At 39.5% G+C, this 19,176-nt stretch overlaps 1 protein-coding gene and 1 pseudogene across 2 annotated transcripts in view; one reads left to right on the top strand and one right to left on the bottom strand.

The window, feature by feature from the left end:
* The window catches only part of ARL8B (ARF like GTPase 8B), a 36,297-nt gene extending 20,565 nt beyond the window's left edge, over positions 1–15,732 (top strand). Inside the window, exons 2-7 of the mRNA XM_080914647.1 lie at positions 3,277–3,357; positions 5,930–6,003; positions 6,177–6,270; positions 8,842–8,909; positions 9,155–9,225; positions 13,539–15,732. Coding sequence (XP_080770773.1) covers positions 3,277–3,357; positions 5,930–6,003; positions 6,177–6,270; positions 8,842–8,909; positions 9,155–9,225; positions 13,539–13,588 — 438 coding nt within the window. The 3' untranslated portion in view covers positions 13,589–15,732. The remainder of the gene's footprint in view (positions 1–3,276; positions 3,358–5,929; positions 6,004–6,176; positions 6,271–8,841; positions 8,910–9,154; positions 9,226–13,538) is intronic.
* Positions 9,536–10,409, bottom strand: LOC308419082 (large ribosomal subunit protein eL6-like; annotated as a pseudogene). Its single transcript has one exon. The product of its transcript is annotated as a large ribosomal subunit protein eL6-like (transcript).
* Positions 15,733–19,176: the final 3,444 nt, after the last annotated feature.

Below are 19,176 nucleotides of genomic sequence, written 5' to 3'. Positions count from 1 at the left end.
TGTTGCCTTTTGAAGAGTCCCACTCTGTTTCTGATAGCAGCTGTGTAACAGTCTCCTGCTCTCTGCACACAGCAAAGGTTTCTGTTTCTTTACAACCTTTTCTTTTTTTCAGACAGGATCTACCTGTGTAATTCAGACTTGAGCCTTACATTTGTGATTCTACTGCCTCAGCTTCCTGAGTTAGATGGGATTACAGGTGTATTACGTCAAGCCTAGCAACACTTATTTTCTGAATTCTAAACTTTATCTTCTTAGTTGCTATCTTAATGTTTGTACAATACTATCTTTGTTTTAAATTTATGTTTCCCTAATGACTAGTCATGTAAAACCTCTCTTCTTAGGCTTATGTGTATGTGGCAATTAGGATTATCTATCATTTTGATAGCACTAGGTTTTGTTCTTGAGATAGGGGATCATTATGTAGCTCTGGCTGCTTTCTGTGTAGATCAGGCTAGCCTTGAACTCAAAGAGATCCATGTACCTCTGCCTCTCCAGTGCCGGGATTAAAGGTGTGTGCCACCATGGCCTGGCTAGCACTAGATTTCTTTTTTTTAAATGAGTAACTTATATGGACCGAGTGTAGTGTTTTATGACTGTAATTCCAGCTTTTGGAAGGCAGAGGCAGGAGTGTTTGCATAAGTTCAGGGTCAGCTGGGGCTACTTAGTGAGACTCTGAGCAAACATGTGAAAACTCTGAGAATGATGTTGAATGTATTCCAAAGTAATGATTTCAGTTACTTAACATTTTTCCTGCCTGGATCAAACAAAACATTACTGAACAGGCAGGCACATAAGACAAAACAAAAAAACTTTCTGAATTCTGCACAGGAAATTAATTTGTAAAATTAGAGTCAGTATTGCTGAGAACTTAAAACTATAGAATGCTTGTGTGGGTAACATAAGGTCACAGTACACAATAAGCCAGTGTTGGGGCCTCACAGGAAAAATAAATCTTACTTGTTTGAGCGATGGTCTCATGAGAGTAGTCCTGTTTGTTTAACCAGCACATCATGTTGACCAGTTCAGAAGTCAGCCAGTTCAACTGAGAAGTGCTTGTAGTTGGTAAAGTGTCTGGGATATAAACACATAAACTTAGCATTAACTATAGTTCAATAAGTTGTATTTCACAATAGAACCAGAGGAGGATATGGCATGGAGTGTAAGACTTCTGAGTAATATGACAAAGCTGTAAAACTAGTAACCAAGTGGGTAAATCAGGTGCTTTGTGGAGTGATTTGGCAGCCATTAAGTTCAGAACACTGACAAAGGGCAGCATTTATTCTGACTGATGTGTTAACAAAGTTATCAATTTGTAAAGTTTATTTGGAATATGGGAGATGAATCAAGACAATTTGAAACCATTGTAAATTTTTAATCTTTGATACATTGTAATATTATAACACAAAGCTACTGTTTATTGAGAATTACACAGTAATGGGAAAATATAAGGACCTAGCTGTATAGTTTTCTGTATGATGTTTAGCATGCCATTTCTACTTAGTTAGGAAAGGGTAGATTTTTTTTTTTTTTTTTTTTTTTTTTTTTGAGGGACTGGTTCTTTATTCAAAATGTCTCTTGTCAATATTCAGTATCAAAACAGTTGCACTACAACTTCCTTTCTCCGGTCAGAGGAAAGCACAAACAAACCAGGAATCTGCAGGGTGCCACCTAACAGGCTGAGAAGAAACCACCTGAACATGGCAATTGGGTGGGGACCCTTGAAAGATCAGCATACCACTTGCCCATAGACTGCAAAGAATTCTCATAGCCAGTGGGTTGGCCAACGTAACCCAACCCCAGGAAAGGGTAGATTGAAAAGCAGTGGGACATAATGGTTATTGGTTGTCCACTTGAAAAAGTGACTTTCTGAAAGTACATAATCAAATTCCAAAGAGAGGAGTATTATTTTAGGTATTACATTTATTTATGTATTGAGTGTTTGCATGTGTGTGAATGTGTTCAGATGACTCACAAAACTCTGCTCCCCCCCCCACCATATGGGCCCAGTGACTGAATTTAGTCAGCAAGCTTGTTGGTAAGCACCTATAGCCACTGAGCTGTCTTGCTGACCCTGGATGAGCATTTTGAGTGTAAAATATTAATAAAACACTATTGTAAAACATCTAATTTTAGTCTTAACACAGATACTAAAGTTAAGCCAAAGAGAACAAATTGATTCATAAAATGAAGTTCTAAATTAAAGTGTATTTTATTAGCCCTATTAGAGACAATCTCAAACTGCTCATCAGTATTTTTCTCAGAACTATTTGTTTCAGCATTACTTTTTAAGCCAAAGCAATCTAGCCACTGAAGATAAAACTAAAGTTTTACTTTTGAAGTCTCATTTTTTTGAAAATATGTGTAAAAGTGAGAATTTGTAAATTTTCATGTCATAGAATAAAAACTCTGCATTTTAAAAGATTTTATTTTATGAGGTAGGTATTTTGCCTGCAAATATGTATGTCTAACATGTACATATAGTGCTCACAAGCACCAAAAGAGGGCATTGAATGAAATCCCTGGAACCGAATGAAGTTACAAGTGGTTGTGAGCTGCCATGTGGACTCTGAAACCTGGGCCCCCTGGAAGAGCAGACAGTGCTCTTAAATGCTATTGCTCCAGGTTGGTTTCTTTCCCACTTTTTTACTTATTATAGACCTATCTGGCCTGGAAATTGCTGTTGAGAATAGGCTGACCTTGAACTCACAGATACACTTGTGACACAAGGTATATATATTACTATGCCTGGCAAAAGTTTCCCATTTAAACTTAGGAACATCTATAAGAGATACCAGTACATTTCTAAAATGTCCTTTTTCTGAGACAGCGTGTTGGCATGTAGCCTAGGCCAGGCAGCTCTTAAGCCTGTGGCAGCTCTTCTGCCTCAGCAGTCCTTGTTCTAGGATTACAGGTGTGAGTCATTATGCCTGCCCCAAAATACATACACTTTTTTATTCACTTATTAATATTGTGTGTGTGTACATGCCTATGCTGTATGTGTGTGGAATATGCTTATCAAGGTGCATATGTGGAGTTCAGAGAGCAAACTTGGGGAATCATTTCTCTCCATTTACTTTTATGTGGGTTCTGAGGTTAGACCTTAGGTTTTCAAGCCCATGCAGCAAGTGCCTCCCCAGCACCAAAATACCCTTTTAAAAATCAAATGTTTCCATTTTAAAAATAGGTACAAATGCAATGTTGATAATTAGAAGATTATATGATGTTACTGTTCTTTATTAGTGACTAATCTAACTTGAAATGTTTTGTTTTATTTAGTCTGGTCAATTCAGTGAAGACATGATACCCACAGTGGGCTTCAACATGAGGAAGGTAACTAAAGGTAACGTCACAATAAAGGTATGTCAGCCTCTCATACTTTGTGCATGTATGTGTGTATATGTATGTCTGCATGTATGTTATATATTGTCCTTTTTATAATTGATTTAAATTGTAATAAGAAAAATTTCTGTTTTCTCTGGTTTTACCTGCTACTGATAATTGCCAAGTAATGGATGGCATGTTCTGAGAGACTGATCAGTTATTGAAGTTTTCTGATAGGTTAAAGTGTTTAAGAGCTGAGATGTAGAAGCTCATAAAAGTTAACATATGGGTCAGTAGAAGTAACATGATGTCTTCCAGGAAAGAACAGTCCCGTCTTCTGCCTAAGTAGTGTTTTATATTGAAAGTTGTAATTACTTATAAGAATTTTAGCTCAGTCTATTTGTGGTAGTAGATATCACAATCCAGTTTTTTCTTCACCATTAAGCCTAAAGTTGAAACCAAAATAGGTGTAAAGTGTAACCCACTTTTAGCATAATTTCCTTTTAGTTCCTGTTAGGGGATTTAACTTTTTCTTGTTTTTATTCTGTATTTTACGAGTTTAGGTCTCTAGCTGGAACCAGTGACCATTTTACCCAGTTCCTGTTGACAGATGTGCTTGCTAAGTTCTCTGTGGCTTTTTTTTTTTTTTTAATTTAAGATTTACTTTATTTTTTTATTTTTTAAAATTTTATTTTATTTATTTTTTAAACTTTATTTTAAAAAACAAAGATAAATGTACAGATTTTTAAGCATTTTTTGCATAAAAGTATTCGAATATATTTTTATAAGGTTGTAACTAAGTATTTGTGGGTACATATACATATACATATGTATATATGTAACAATAATATAGGAAAAGAGGTTATTAATTTGAGGAGATAGGAGAGAAACTGGGAGGGGCTGTAGGAAGGAAAGGGGGATGTGATACAGTTCTATTTTAATTAAAATATATTCTTTTTTTTTTTTTATTCTTGATCTTCACAAAGTCTGTGAGTTGTTTCTGGGGTGTTCTGAGCTTTCTGGGGTTAGTATCCCATTATCAGTGACTGTATATTATGTCTGTTCTTTTGTGACTGAGTTATCTCACTCAGGATGATATTCTCTAGATGCATCCATTTTCTTGAGAATTTTGTTAGGCCATTGTTTCTGATAGCTGAGTAGTACTCCATTGTGTAAATGTACCACAATTTTTGTATCCATTTATCTACTGAAGGACATCTGGGTTCTTTTCAGCTTCTGGCTATTATAAATAGAGCCGCAATGAACATTGTGGTGCATGTGTCTTTGTTGTATGTTGGAGCATCTCTGGGTTAAATGCCCAGAAGTGGAGTAACTGGGTCTTCAGGTAGTACTATGTCTATTTTCTGAGGAACCGCCAGACTGATTTCCAGAGTGGTTGTATCAGTTTACAACCCCACCAGCAGTGGAGAAGTGTTCCTCTTTCTCCACATCCTCGCCAGCATCTGTTGTCATCTGAGTTTTGGATCTTGGCCAATCTGACTGGTGTGAGGTGGAATCTCAGGGTTGTTTTGATTTGCATTTCCCTGATGGCTAAGGATGTCGAGCACTTCCTTAGATGTTTCTCAGCCATTCGATATTCCTTGATTGAGAACTTTTTGTTTAAGTCTGTACCCCATTGTTTGATTCTCTGGTGTCTAGCTTCTTGAGTTCTTTGTATACCTTGGATATTAGGCCTCTACCTGATGTGGTGTTGGTAAAGATCTTTTCCCAATCTGTTGGCTGCTGTTTTGTTTGTTTGACAGTGTCTTTAGCCTAACAGAATCTTTGCAATCTCATTAAGTCCCATTTGTAGATATTTGACCTTAGAGTGTGAGCCATTGGTATTCTGTTCAGGAAATTTTCTCCTGTGCCTATGTGTTCTAAGGCTTTCCCTACTTTCTCTTCTAATAATTTCAGTGTACCTGGTTTAATATGGAGATATTTATTATGAGTACACTCTAGCTGTTTTCAGACATACCAGAAGAGGGCATCAGACCCCTTTACAGATGGCCGTGAGCCACCATGTGGTTGCTGGGAATTGAACTCAGGAATTCTGGTTTAACAGCCGGTGCTCTTAACCACTGAGCCATCTCTCTAGCCTTCTAGCTTTTTCAGTGACATTCCTCATGAGTTTATTTAGCCATATATAGTACAGTGCATAACAGCAGGCAGAACAGTCACGTTTTTATGGAAAATTGTAAGGGAAGGAGTGTTGGCCCTGATACAGAGCGATTTAGAAAGACATGCTTCAACTTTAGTAGGTCTCAAGCTACTGTTTTTGTTTTGACATCCAAGTTTGAATGTTGCATAGTTTTGTAGATGTTAAACTTGTTATCTTAAAGTTGTGTACATCCACGATTAGAAATGTGTTGGCTAATAGTTATTAAGTATCACATTATCATATTTGACTAAGTCATTGCTCAAGCAGAATTTTAGATTGAGAATCCACATCTTTAGAAGAATTTCAAGTTAAGAAGAATTTACAGATTGAGTTTGTTTTAAGTTTTAGGGCTGTTTTGGTTATGTAACATTTGACATGTCTTTGTGATTTTTTTCATCAAAAAATCTTGAAGTATCTTTATTAAAAATTGCCTTGTTTTCATTATAGATCTGGGATATAGGAGGACAGCCCCGGTTCCGGAGCATGTGGGAGCGGTATTGCAGAGGGGTCAATGCAATTGTGTAAGTTGTTGCCGGTCTTGTTTCCTTTCAGTCTGTCAGTTAGTTGTCAAAGAAAAAATTATTTTGTAATGTCTTTTCACCAGCAATCTCTTGAGAAAATAAAAAATCTATAATTGTAGTTCATTGAGATTCATAGAGATGGAGTGTTGAGATCACTTTGCTTTCTTTTTAAGTTACATGATAGATGCTGCAGATCGAGAAAAGATAGAAGCCTCTCGGAATGAACTGCATAATCTTCTAGATAAACCACAGTTACAAGGGATTCCAGTAAGTTTGGAGAATCTTTTTTTTTTTTTTTTTTTTATAGTTGCAGTTACATATTTAACATTGAGATTGTCAGTTTGGTTTCCCTAGGGATTGGTTTTAGGATCCCTAATTTCTACAAATATAGAGGTCTCAAGATTTTTCTTCCCCACACTCTTTCTTTCTCTTTTTTTGAGATTAAGCTTTGTGATGTAGCGGGGGTGGCCTAGTAGACATGTGATCCTGTTTGCCTCAGCCTCCCAAGTGTTGGAATAATAGAAATTTGTCACCACACCTGGCTTCTCAGGTCCTTTGTGGAAAATGGCATAGTATTTACATGCAAACTGCATACATTCTTCCATGTTCTTTGAACTACATTTAGCTTACCAGTGATAGGTAGTAACAGAAGTGCTGTGTAATGGTGCTGACTGTACTGTTCAGGAATGACAGCAATGGGGAGTCTGTACATTCTCAGTAAGTTGCAGTGCTCTCCCCTTCCTCAATATTTTTTAGCTTAATCTTATTTTTGCTTTTTGAGATAGATTTCATCGTAGCCCAGGGAGGCCTGCATCTTGTTACATAGCCCAGACAGGTCTCAGACTAGTCATCCTTCTGCCTGAGTTCCTAAGCACTAGAATTAGAGTTCTAAGTCCTGCCTTGCTTCCTGTGTTTTCTGTGTGCAGTTGATTGGACATGGATGTGGAGCCTGTGTGTCTAGATAATTATGTTTGCAATTAGTAAAATGAGTTTGTTCTTCCAGGTTAAGAATATTAGTCCCAACACTGTGAAATTGAATGTATCTTTCAGATCTTTTTCTACTGCTTATGGTATTTCCTCACTGAAGGAATTACTTGAAGTATTTTGTTAAGAATTGTTTGCCTTACCTGAGTGAGGTCTCTTATGTCGGTAATCCCTGTGTTTGGGAGACTGCAGGATTGCTGTGAGGCTAGCCCAGTGTGGAAAAGTTCTGTGTAATAGACAGCAATTGCTGGGAACACTGAAGCAAAGGGGGAAGTAGATTGAGTGGGCATTTAATGGTGCAGCTCTGGCCATCTGTCAGGAAGACAGGCACAGACTGCAGAGATGTCTATAGGGGAGGGAAGGAGGAAGGTGCAGGTGAAGCATGGGATCTGAAGGGTCAGTCGGTAGGGAAGAGTTCCACAGAGCCTTGGGGGTGGCTAGGTTGAGTGACATGCTGAGCTACGTGTGACACTAGAGGGCCACACTTACTTACATGGAGTTAAGCATATCACTGATGCAGTTGTAGAATGAGCTGATGTGGTGAGGAAGGGGTTGTGATGATATGTATGAATGGTTTTAGGAAGCTCTCTTAGGAGTTCTGTGATAGACTAGTGCTTAGGTCAGGCCAACATGCAGGGAAGGAAGGATTTTAGAGATGAAGACTACTCTGAACTGTGAGCATAGTTGCTCTCATGGGAAGTGCTTTCTGTAATAGTAACTCTGGTTTATTTCTATCAGTTTAGAGCATTTCAGTGTGTGTGTGTGTGTGTATAGAAAAGGTCTCACTTTGTATACTAGGCTGGCCTCCAGGATGTTGGAATTAAAGTAAGCGGCTACTAGACCTGTTCCTTATACAATGTATTTTGTTCATATTTCCTATTAACTCCTTCCAAGTCCACCCTCACTCAACTTTATGCCCCCTTTAAAAAAAGATTTTTTAATAACCCACTGAGTCCAGTTTATGCTGCTGTATTCTCATGAATGTGGGACCATCCACTGGAGCACGTTAGTTTATCAGAGGCCACACCTTTAAAGAAAAGTGATTTTCCTTTCTCTAGAGGGCATTAACTATATACTAGCATCTCAATTAAGGGTCGGGGGTGGATGAGCATCTTTCCCCCCTTTTTGAAGAATGTTGACAAGCTTGGTATTCAGGGATGACTCTAGGATATGTGCCCATGGTGTTGTTGAAAGAAGAGCTGTACTCTTCATATTTGCATTTGATTGACAGATAAACCCTTAGCTGTGAAGATTGTCTCTTTTTAAAGATAACTTTTCTATATAGCTCTGACTATCTTGGAACTAATATGTAGAGAGACTGGCTCAAAATCACAGAGATCTGCCAATCTCTGCCTCACCTGGCAGCAGTGAAGGTTATGACTTTCTTAGAAATCTCAAAATATACACCATGGCCTTAGAATTTTTTATTTAATGCTGTAGATTAAATCATTGGATGTCCATATGTGCTATGGCTTGTGTTTGGAGGTCAGATGATTCCACAACTTAAGAGAATCCTTTCACCCCTTCTGTTCTGTGAATCAGGTCATCAGCCTTTCCCCCCACTAATCCATCTCTTAGCTTCTGGAGTATCAGAGACTGAATATTTTAAGTTGGCCACAGACTGAATTGAGGCTGCCTTTATGGTAGGAGTTACACCAGGATAAATTAATAAATGAGACTGGCTGCTAGTCACTCAAATGTGCTTTTATTTATTTAATACTTCTCAAGTACACTTTAAGATTAAGGTATATGTTAACACGAAAGCAGCTTTGGTGTATTCAGATACTACAATATGTTTCTGTGACCTTTTTATACATGAGATTTACCCATAATCTTTTTTTTTTTCCCCCAAAGGTACTAGTACTTGGAAACAAGAGAGATCTTCCAAATGCCTTGGATGAGAAACAGCTAATTGAAAAAATGTAGGTCCTAAGAAGAGTAATGTTGAGAAGCTTGTTTGTGTATTATATAGATTGTTCCCTGTTTTGTAAGCATTATAACGTTATTCAGTAATGATCATACCATGTTCTTAGTTTGATAAACTGAGCAACCAGAAAAGTAAATCTTTAAAATTTTATTAGTGAAAAATATTCTTTTGTATAGTAGTGAAAATGAGTGAACCTGAGTAAAGTGTGGCCATCCATGTTGACCAGTGTGTTTCTTATAGGAACCTGTCTGCTATTCAGGATAGAGAAATTTGCTGCTATTCAATTTCTTGCAAAGAAAAGGATAATATAGGTAAGAGATGGAGGTTTTGGAAAAAATGAGTGCTATGGGGAAGGACCCTGTGCTTTCCCTGTGCTGTGTGGGAATTGGGGACATTGTTAGATGGTGGGGTTTTATTTATATTTTTGTCTTTTAATTTAAATGTATGCTCATATTTTTAACTGATGCCTTAATTGTTACTCTAGGAGACATAGCAATGTATGGAGACATTTTCTTTTGGTTCTCATAACTGGAAAGGGGTAGAGACACAGATATTTCTTTTCTTTTCTTTCTTTTTTTTTTTTTTTTTTAAACATTTGAAGTTGTTTAAGTAGTTAGCAATTTAGAACACCAGTTTGTGAGGGTACATCCCATTTGTCAGGGAGAACTGAGATCACGGGTAGCCCTGGAGCGGAGAACAGCTTTAGTCTTGCAAATCTGCAAGTCCACAGTTTTCTGATCAGCCTTTCGCTGCTCTGTCATCTCGTATTTTTCCTTCTCTCACCCTCCTGATACCTGGACTTGCGCAGCTGCTTCTCCTTGAAGTAAGCATCAGCCAGGTGTTTGGGGATTTTAACCTACTGATACCAACTTTTGTAGAGGGGACAACGACAAACTTCTGGTGTGCTCTGCGCAGAGGAACTCTGCTGAGGGCAAGAGGTCCAGTTACAAGTAGCAAGCCATTGCCCAGCTGCTTCAGGAAAACTACTCCCTTGCCTCTGTGGCTCCCATTGAGGATGATTAGGACAATCTCGGGAGTGATGCTGGAGCAGCCTTCTCACGTGCTGACTGAAGAGCTTTTTGCTGTGGCTCAGTAGCTTCCCAGGCACATCTTTGGTAGGATAATACCTAGGCATTTTTTGAAGCTTCACCACCCGGGTGCCACCATTCTTGTCCCCACCAACTGTTTTTGTGACAGTAGCAAGACCTTCTTCTTTTTCTTCTTCTTTTCAACCTTGGTCTTGGCAGCTGAGTATTTCCTTTTGTACAAGGCCTTTCTGGAATACATAGCGGATCGGGAATACCTGCCAATTCCTCTAACCAGGACAGGGTTTTGGCTGCAGTGGGGCTTCACTTCTTGGGCTTTTAACCTTAGGGTTACCCTTTTTGGCTGCATCAGCGGACTGTTCCCGAAGGCAGGAACATTCCCACCAGCCTTCTTGGGCGGCATGTTTCTTCTCCTTTGTATCAGGCTTCTCTGTCTTTTCACCGGCCATCTTGCAAGACGGGAAAGAGAACTAAGGCAAGCAGCTTCCGGTCTATAAACAATCGATACAGATGTTTCTAAACATCTCTCGTTCCCTATATCAAAGAATTAGCACAGAATGCCAGGAAGAGGGCTGCTCTTCACTGTAGGTTTTAGGGCTTTGTACTTTTCTTTAAACCCAACTACTTTTTAAAATATTTTCTAATATTTACTAATATTACTAAATTAGAAATAAAAAACATTGGAAGGAAAAATAATCTTTTATTACTGTCTTCGTCGGGGTTTCTATTCCTATACAAACATCATAACCAAGAAGCAAGTTGGGGAGGAAATTCAGCTTACAGTTCCACATTGCTGTTTATTACCAAAGGAAGTCAGGACTGGCACTCAAGCAGGTCAGGAAGTAGGAGCTGATGCAGAGGCCATGGAGGGATGTTACTGGCTTGCTCAGCCTGCTTTCTTATAGAACCCAGGTCTACCAGCCCAGGGATGGCACCACCCACAATGGGCTGGGCCTAGTTGAGAAAATGCCTTCCAGCTGGATCTTATGGAAGCATTTCAACTGAGGCTCCTTTCTCTGTGATAATGCCAGCTTGTATAATTATTGTCAAGAATCAGCCAGATAATTTTTCTAAAGGAGCAACAGTAACAACAAAATGGTCAGCTAGGCATAATGGTGAATACCTGTAGCCCTAGCTCTTGAGATGCCGAGGCAGGAAGATTGCTCTGAGTTTGAGGCCTGCCTAGGCTACATGGTGAGTGCTAGGCCGGCTACAGCTTGGTAGTAGAACCCTGTCTCAAAGAGATGTGTGGGGATAGGTGGATGAGAGAAAGGCAGTCTTGGTTTCATTTATTAAGGGTTTAGTAGTGGTGGTAAAAGTTGAGTAGTGTTTGAGGCTGATCATGGCTCACATAGTTTGTAATTTCAGTGCTACATGTGTTCAGTGTTACTGAGGCTATGGAGCCCACTGTCCTTCAGCTAGATTCAAACTGAGTGTTACAGGAACCAGAATGCCTATATACATGAGCAAGAGATAAAGTTGACAGCTAAATGGATTACTGAATTATCCAGATGTTAATTTTCAACTTTCTAACATACTTTAGTTCCAAAAATATAAATTTAATGAATTGCTCCAAAGAGTATTTGAGTGCACGAGGTTTTGTGTCTTCCTGTCTCCTTCATGTGGCAGGGGAGGTGTTCTGATTTGAGGATTGTGTCCTGGAACCAAAAGAGAAGAGTGTTTATTCTTATAACCTTGTGGCTGTAGAGTATCTTCTCTCCCTGCTGTGTTTTTGTCTAGTGTTGAGGACTTATCTGTCTTTGGGATCTTACATTCTATACATTGGTTGTGAAGGATAGAAAAATTTTTTTCTTTTTAAGTTTCTTAAATATGAAAATGTGGTTATTTTACTTCAGGCTTACTTTTCCCCTCTGATTCCACACTGGTGATGTAAAAGATGTAGAAGATGTGTTTCGACAATTGTTAAATCATTGCTTTTTCAACTGTGAATAGTCACTTTTGTAGAGCTCCCAGTCCTAATTTATACTTGATATATTTGGTCTACAATTTCTGTAAAGTGTGTTAGCTGGGAATAGGTAAGACTAGATTTAGTTATCTTTCAAGCTTGGAGGATAGAGTGCTACATCCAGTGGATTCTCCCATAGCTTCGAGGTAGTACATTTTAAAGAGTTCAGGACAGTAACTCAGTGTTTTGATTTAGCTGCCTTCTCAGTCTGTAGACTTTTCCTGGCTCTCTCTAGGTAGGCCCTGTAGCTTTGACTGTATGTTGGTTCCTTGTTAATTGCCTCTCTTCTTCAGATCTTTAGGATTAAAATGCCTCTTGTCAGGTCCTCTAATCAGTTGTGCCTGAGCATGGTGGTGCATGCTTTTAATCCCAGCACCAGGGAGGCATAGGAAGGTGGGTTTCTGTGGACTTGAAGCTAGCCAGAGTAAATGGACAATTTTTACTCACATCTTCACTTGGGCCAGAAGATTCAAGTCCTCCCAGTCTGCACCTTCCTTAGCTTCTCTGTGTACTGTGCTTGGGTTCCTTCAGGGTTTCATTCCTTCTGTCCTGTCCAGTTGAGCTGAGTCAAGGCTGCATGTTGTAGTCCCCGAGTTGCTCTACTGCACTTGCTGGTTTGCTAATATAAGCTAATATAGCTTCCCTATTTCAGATTCTCCAATAATTTCCTGTTGACTTGAATAGAGTCCCAACTTGTTAGCCTCATTTTATCTAATCAATTTTCAAATACATATGCTTCAAATACATGTACACACACACACACACACACACACACACAGTATATAATGCTTTTAGATTATTTTTTAATGCAAAATAATGGGTTTCATTATGACAGTTGCATGTACAAAAATTGTATTTTACTCACATTTCTTCCCTTTTGTCCCCTCCCCATTCCTTTCGGTTCACTCTTCCCCAAGTGGCCCTCTTATATCTATTTTTAGGCTGTGTGTGTGTGTGTGTGTCTGTGTGTGTGTGTGTGCGCGTGCAGATGGCTTTTTTCTTTATGACTGAATAAAACTCCTAAGACATTTTGAAATACCTAGAAACATTTTGGTTGTCACAGTGGTACTGGTTGTGATAATAGCACATAATGAGTGGTTAAGGCCATGGATACCCTAAAACATTCTGTGGGGCACAGGATTCTCCTCATTACATGGGAATTACTCAGCCCTAAGTGCAACAATGACAAGTTTATGAAGTCCTGGTCTAGCAACCTCATTTTCCTTGTGCCTTAGCTGCATCTTAGCCATCCCTCCTCTACAGTGAGGCATGCTTTCTGAGACTTTGTGTTTTTGTTGTTTTCTGTGAAAGCCAGTCTCTGAACAACATCAAAGCTCAAGTGATTATTTTATCTTTTAAGTTTCTTGGTCAGAGAGTTTCTTTCATATCTGCCTTCCTGGCAGTTTGTGATTAGTTCTTGACCCGACAGGTAATATGTGTCAAGGTAACAAGTTCATGGTCAATATCTGGTAGTTTCTCACATTGTCCTCTTGAAGCTCAGACAATGCAGTACAGATGTAAAAAGAGACCTAGCACCTTGAACATTTAATGTGTTGTCTGTGTGTTTATTTCTTAATGCTGATTTCTTATCTCTCACTTTCCCCATCTTTAGATATCACACTTCAGTGGCTTATTCAACACTCAAAATCCCGGAGAAGCTGAGACATCTTCTGAGTCTTCCAGTCCTTCTTGGCTATAATCTTAGAACTACTGTCGTTCCTCTGAAGTACTTCCCAGAACATGGTCCTCCCTAAACCCAAGAAATTGCCTTTTTCAGAGTTTATTTCTCATGTGCACTGCTGAAGATGTGTTTTCCTATCCTTCATAACAAATCAGCTGGAGTTGTCATGGTAAAAGTCAGCACACACTAAAAGGCTTTGACACACTTGTGTGTTGAGGCCTGTTTTCTTTCTATTTTAAAAACACCCACATTTTTAACCATCTTAAGAAAATTGCATATTACCATTCTGGTCTTTCTGGGCCAGATTTTTATATTGGTTTTCAGTAAATGTCTACCTATTTCATTACAGAGTCCAGTAGCTTCTACTGGTACTGACTTGATGCAGCATGGAATTCCTAGTGCCACACACAGTATTTAGAAAAACTTTAAGCCTGACTTATGTGGGATATGGACATATGTTGATCCCATGTCACACATGCATGTGAAATGTAGACTTACACTGTAGGAATAATTTGTCTGCTGAGCGTTAACAGAGGCACCAGGTCAGAACAGTGGGTTCCTTACACTGGAGATTTCCTACCTGGTGAATTAAAAAAAAAAATTCTGCTGTCTGAAACTCCTTTGTCAGCAGATAGCATTTGGGGAGAGGGGGAGGAGTTACAGCATGCTCTTTTGTATCTGTCCAGATCATTAGTTTTTCCCCCTTTTAACACACTTTTTACAGGGATGGGAATTGAAGATTTTTTTCCCCAAAAGAGTATGAATTTAGAGCATTCTAGTGTAATGAAACCCTTTAAGAATGTCCAACCTCACATGAGCACACGTCGTTCTTTGTCCCCAGTCACCCACGCTGTGCTGCTGCATGACACCCTCAACTCCTGACTTTTTATATCTAGTCAAGAAGTTCACTTTCAGCACAAAGGACGCCTATAAACAAATTCTTATCTTTTTCTTACCAATGTAAGGTTTGGCACTCTTTTCACTGGTGCCACTAGACTTACTGATTGTGACAACTCTAGACCTGCCTGCTTTATCTAATGTAATCATGCTCAATGTCTACAGGTTGTTTAATGATCAGCCACACAGAGAACGGAGGAACCAATGCTGTTTATTGTTTGCTTCTATGATACAGAGCTGTACAAAGACTTACAATGAACATTTTGTAGCTTAGTGATCTCCACGTACATAAAGGGACATATTAATACTGGTTGACGTGTAAATTGTTACTCATGCCGATGTAGTAGATAAAGCCCATGGTCCCACCTGCTTCTCTGTTGCTCACACTGTGTGTGATTGTCTCTTCTGTTAAGCAGCGCCTGTGTCAGCAGTACCTATTCAGATGTGTTGAGCACTCCAAGTGTAGTCAATAGTACGTTCTTTACTGAATACCGTTTTAATTTATAGACTGCCACGGCCTTAAGAACATTCTGTCCAGATAACTGCACTGTGTTGCACAAACACTACTTGTTTTCTCCATTCACGTTTTTAATGAGTAGAACCGGGCTTTAAAGTTCTTCCTATTCATGGAGGCATGTTGCACTCTTCCTGAATGGGATAGGTGGTTTGAAAAAAGGGATATTTAAACTTTGCTCCTGTAGCCTGACATGACTAATGGTCACTGTGAACCATTTCAAAGAATGTGGCAACTTGCTTGTGCCTAAAAGGAGGGATTGGAACCAGAATGTTTAAGTAAGCGGGGACTGCATAGGTTTTGTAATTGACCAACCTATAGAAATCTTAATTTGTTTATGTGTCTTTCCATTGCTTTCCAGCATTTCAGGACATCTAAAAGCTACTACCAACATTTTCCTGTGCATAACCTCTGCATGTGAAAACCTAACAGTTACTGAACATTGTAAATACGTACATTTTTTATTTAGGTGTGGATGCATTTTTTGTCTGTTTACTGCTCCTCTCAGCTTTATTCAATAAACTTGCATTTTGAGGGTTGCATTGACAATTTTACCTTAAAATGTATATCATGATGAAGGATGCAGACCGTTGGCCTGGAGTGGGAAAATAATCACTATGAAAAGGGCTCCACAGACCATGTGCGGGGAAGGTTGTCATCTCAGCTGTCAGAGGTGGGATGAACTAGAAATAAACTTTTACAGTGTCTACAGAACTGCTACTACGGTCCCCTCTCTTCTCTCTCTTGCTTGGAGAAGATTCTGTTACTTCTGCATTGTAGTGGCACTTGGTGGTTTGGGACTGAGGTACTAATCTTTCTTTACTAATGCTAGGCTAGCCTAGGCAGGCATTCTGATGCCACTGGGCCACACCCTCTCTCTCCTGTCCCCAAATCTAGGACTTTTCAATGGTAGGGACAAATTAAAAATTTTGTTATCCAGTTTATTAAAAAAAAATCACACTGCCAGAAACTGAATCTAGGCTTTTGCATAGTCTAGGAAAGCCTTCTGTCACTGAGCTGGGATGATGGGTATGTGGCTCAAAACAAATTTCTGAAATTTGCCTTTTTGACTATGATAAGTAAATTGGGTGTTCTGGATCATGGCTACTTTAGTGTTGTTTATTTTTGTGTGGGACAGTGATTTCCTTTTGCTTCTGACATTGAAGCATGTTGATTTGGTAATTAGTCTCTCAGAAGGTCTGGAGGGTAGTGCTTAAATGGGGCACAGAAGATAAAAATGTGATACCCTGCTGGCCAAGAACTCTGAAAATGTTCCACTGTGAGGAGACCATCATATCTGTTATTTAAAATATTTAGTTTTATTAAAAACTGAAGTTCTGCCTCCAACAGTGCATACGTGTGAGTCAGGAGACTTGTGAGAAATGTAGTCATGCAAATAGTAGCCTTACAGACTTCCTTTCAGTTTTTACAAGTTGGCAGTCCATGGCAGGTGTTTCCTGTTGGTAAATACCCTTCACAGAGTTCTGTTTAAAATTGAGCTATTAATAAAAGTGGGTGTTCTTGTCATTGATGTCTGTGTCATAGGGAAAGAGACACAGGTCAGTGACATTCTAGATAGAATGCAACGAGTAGACTGAATGTAAGCCATAGCTGGAGTCACTGTAGCTCATGTAGCCTGATTCTGAAGTGTCAGATTGGCACTTGGGGTAATGTCCCTTTTTTTTGTCATTAACTGGTGGTACCCCTGGTGATTTGCTGAAGTCTTTCGAGTGTATCCAATGAGGATTCCCAACGAAGCTTCTCAGTGATTCTGGGATACTAGGGGTGTGCATAGTAGCTAATGCACTGGAGCCCACTTGCCTGGTGACTGTGTTTTATATGGCATCTACTTGAAAATACAGACACGTTTACTTCCCCCCACTTTGCTTTAGATTGTGAAGGCTGAGTCATCACAGGTTACAGAATGACGCAGACCCTTGACCTCCCTGTACATGGGAAGCAGAAGAGCAGCCAGTTAGTTGTATCTCCCTCTTTTTCTTCTGTTATGGGGCAGTGGTCAGCCCTCGGTTCTTGGGCTATTCTGTTCCTGTGTCTTTTAACGTTATTTTTATAACTTATCTAGATTCCCATTCTTGAAAGAGAAATTCACATTGCTATTGTCCCACCATCTGCCACAGTTCACAGAAAAACTGAACATTAAGGTGATTTCCCTTTGTGACAGTGTAAGTAAAAAAAAGAGCTTGGGGGTATTGTGCCCCACAGGTGTGGTACACACATAATGTCAGTTCTTCGTGGGTAGCAGGACTAGGGGAGGGGAAAGAAGCTCGCTATCTTTTGTTTGTTTATTTTTTGAGACAGTTAACTCACAGTTAATTCGGCTCAGGCTAGTCTTATGGTCTGAAAGCAGTCCTTTTGCCTTAGCATTCTGAGTAGGACTTCAGGCATTATAAAGACCAGGCTGCCTCAGACTCACAGGAATTTGCTTGCCTCTGACTCTGAAGTGCTGGGATTAAAAGTGTGAGCCACTATGGGTGGCTGAATAAGTTAACTGACCTCTGCCAGACAATATACCAGTTTCTTATTTTCTTCATACAAAATGGTCTCATTATTAACAGGGCCCACTACAACAAGTTTTCTCTTATTAGGTGTGTGTGTGTGTGTGTGTGGTGAGTATTGTTCATGTCTTAAAATGGGGAATATTTTGCAGCAGGGGAAACAGGTTCAGAAACTAACTTAGGAAGGTTATGAAGCAAGATTCTGACTGGATTCTCAGCTGTCTCTTTGGAGCTGCACAGTAAAGTTACAACTAAAATGAAACATTTTCATACTAGTCCTGAGATACTCTTGTGAATGAATGTATTTAGAAAAACCTATCACAAACCTTTTCCCATGTGTATGTGTGTATGTATATATGCATATATGGACACACACATACATAGAATGCATGTACCAGGTATGACGGTTCAAGATAATAGGTTCAAACCTATAATCTATTTGGAGCTGAGGCAGGATGATTACAGGTTGGAGGTAAACTGGGGCTACAAAGTGAGATCCTGTCTCAGAACTTGTTTTCATATGTAAGGCTGGGTATTCTGATTAGATAGAGATGTCTCCATTTCATCAGCTACATTCAATCTTCGAGTCCTCATCTAAAGGGCCAGTCACAGATACTCCATTTTCAGTTTTTTAATGGTGATAAAATAGGAATACATGATAGTGTTCTGAAAATCTGTTCTCCTGGCACTTATTGTCAGTTGTGCCATGAAAAGCAATTTTTCATAAGCTAGCTGGTTTTCTCTAGTCATTAGACTCATCTTTTAAAACTAGGGCTTTTCTGTAATGTGAGAACAGTTGCTGTCACCAGTGGCTGACAGCTGACTAGAGTGCAAGATAAATTTAAGCTAAAATTTGCACAGAAGTAGCTTAAGGGGGAAACAAAACATATCTTAATGTTCATATTCAGTGTGTGTTGGCTCCATGGAGGCAGAAACTAATAGTCCAGGGTCAAGAGCTGGAGTGAGTTGGTCCACAGTGACAGGCCAGTCAATTTTCTCCCTGTCTTCTCTCTCCCATACTGCTTGGGCCGTTGTCACAAAATAAGCTCTTACAGTTGCTCCAAGTGTTGAAAGCCACAGCCCTTTAAAAAAAAGATCGAAATCCATAACCTTAATGATAGGAATTAGGACTTAAAAGGGATTAACCCCAAATCTGCCCTCCATTTCCAAGGTCGCCGCTGCCTTGCACTGTGGAGATGATGGGAAGCTCAGGAAAAGATGCTTAAATAGCTCTCATGAAAATGATTAGGTGTTATTCCCCAACCCCGCCTTGTTGGGATTGGATGTGACCTTGGAGTATTTTAGAAGTATCGAATGATTTTTCCAAGTTAAGGTGTTCCAATAACAGAACCAAACAACACTGGACGACGTTTCGTGCGATCTGAACCACGGAGTCTCATTCCCACCAAGTTAACCTTTCTTAGATATTCGTAGATAGCTCTTGCTTAAAGGCCCTTAACTTTCTCACCCCTGCTACTTCACACCTGGACGGGCTTTCCGCCCACCCATCTTCAAGAAACATTCAGTTCAGGTACTCCATTTACCCAGGCTAGGGCGGGTCAGAGGCCAAGTTGGTGTCCGCTCCAGGAGCTCCCGTGCCGCGCTCCTATTGGCTGGAAGTTCTTTCCCCAAAAGCCAGAGC

Source organism: Micromys minutus (assembly GCF_963924665.1).
Source record: "Micromys minutus genome assembly, chromosome: 3".
NCBI classification, from domain to species: domain Eukaryota; kingdom Metazoa; phylum Chordata; class Mammalia; order Rodentia; family Muridae; genus Micromys; species Micromys minutus.
This window is presented reverse-complemented; position numbering and strand designations above follow the sequence as displayed.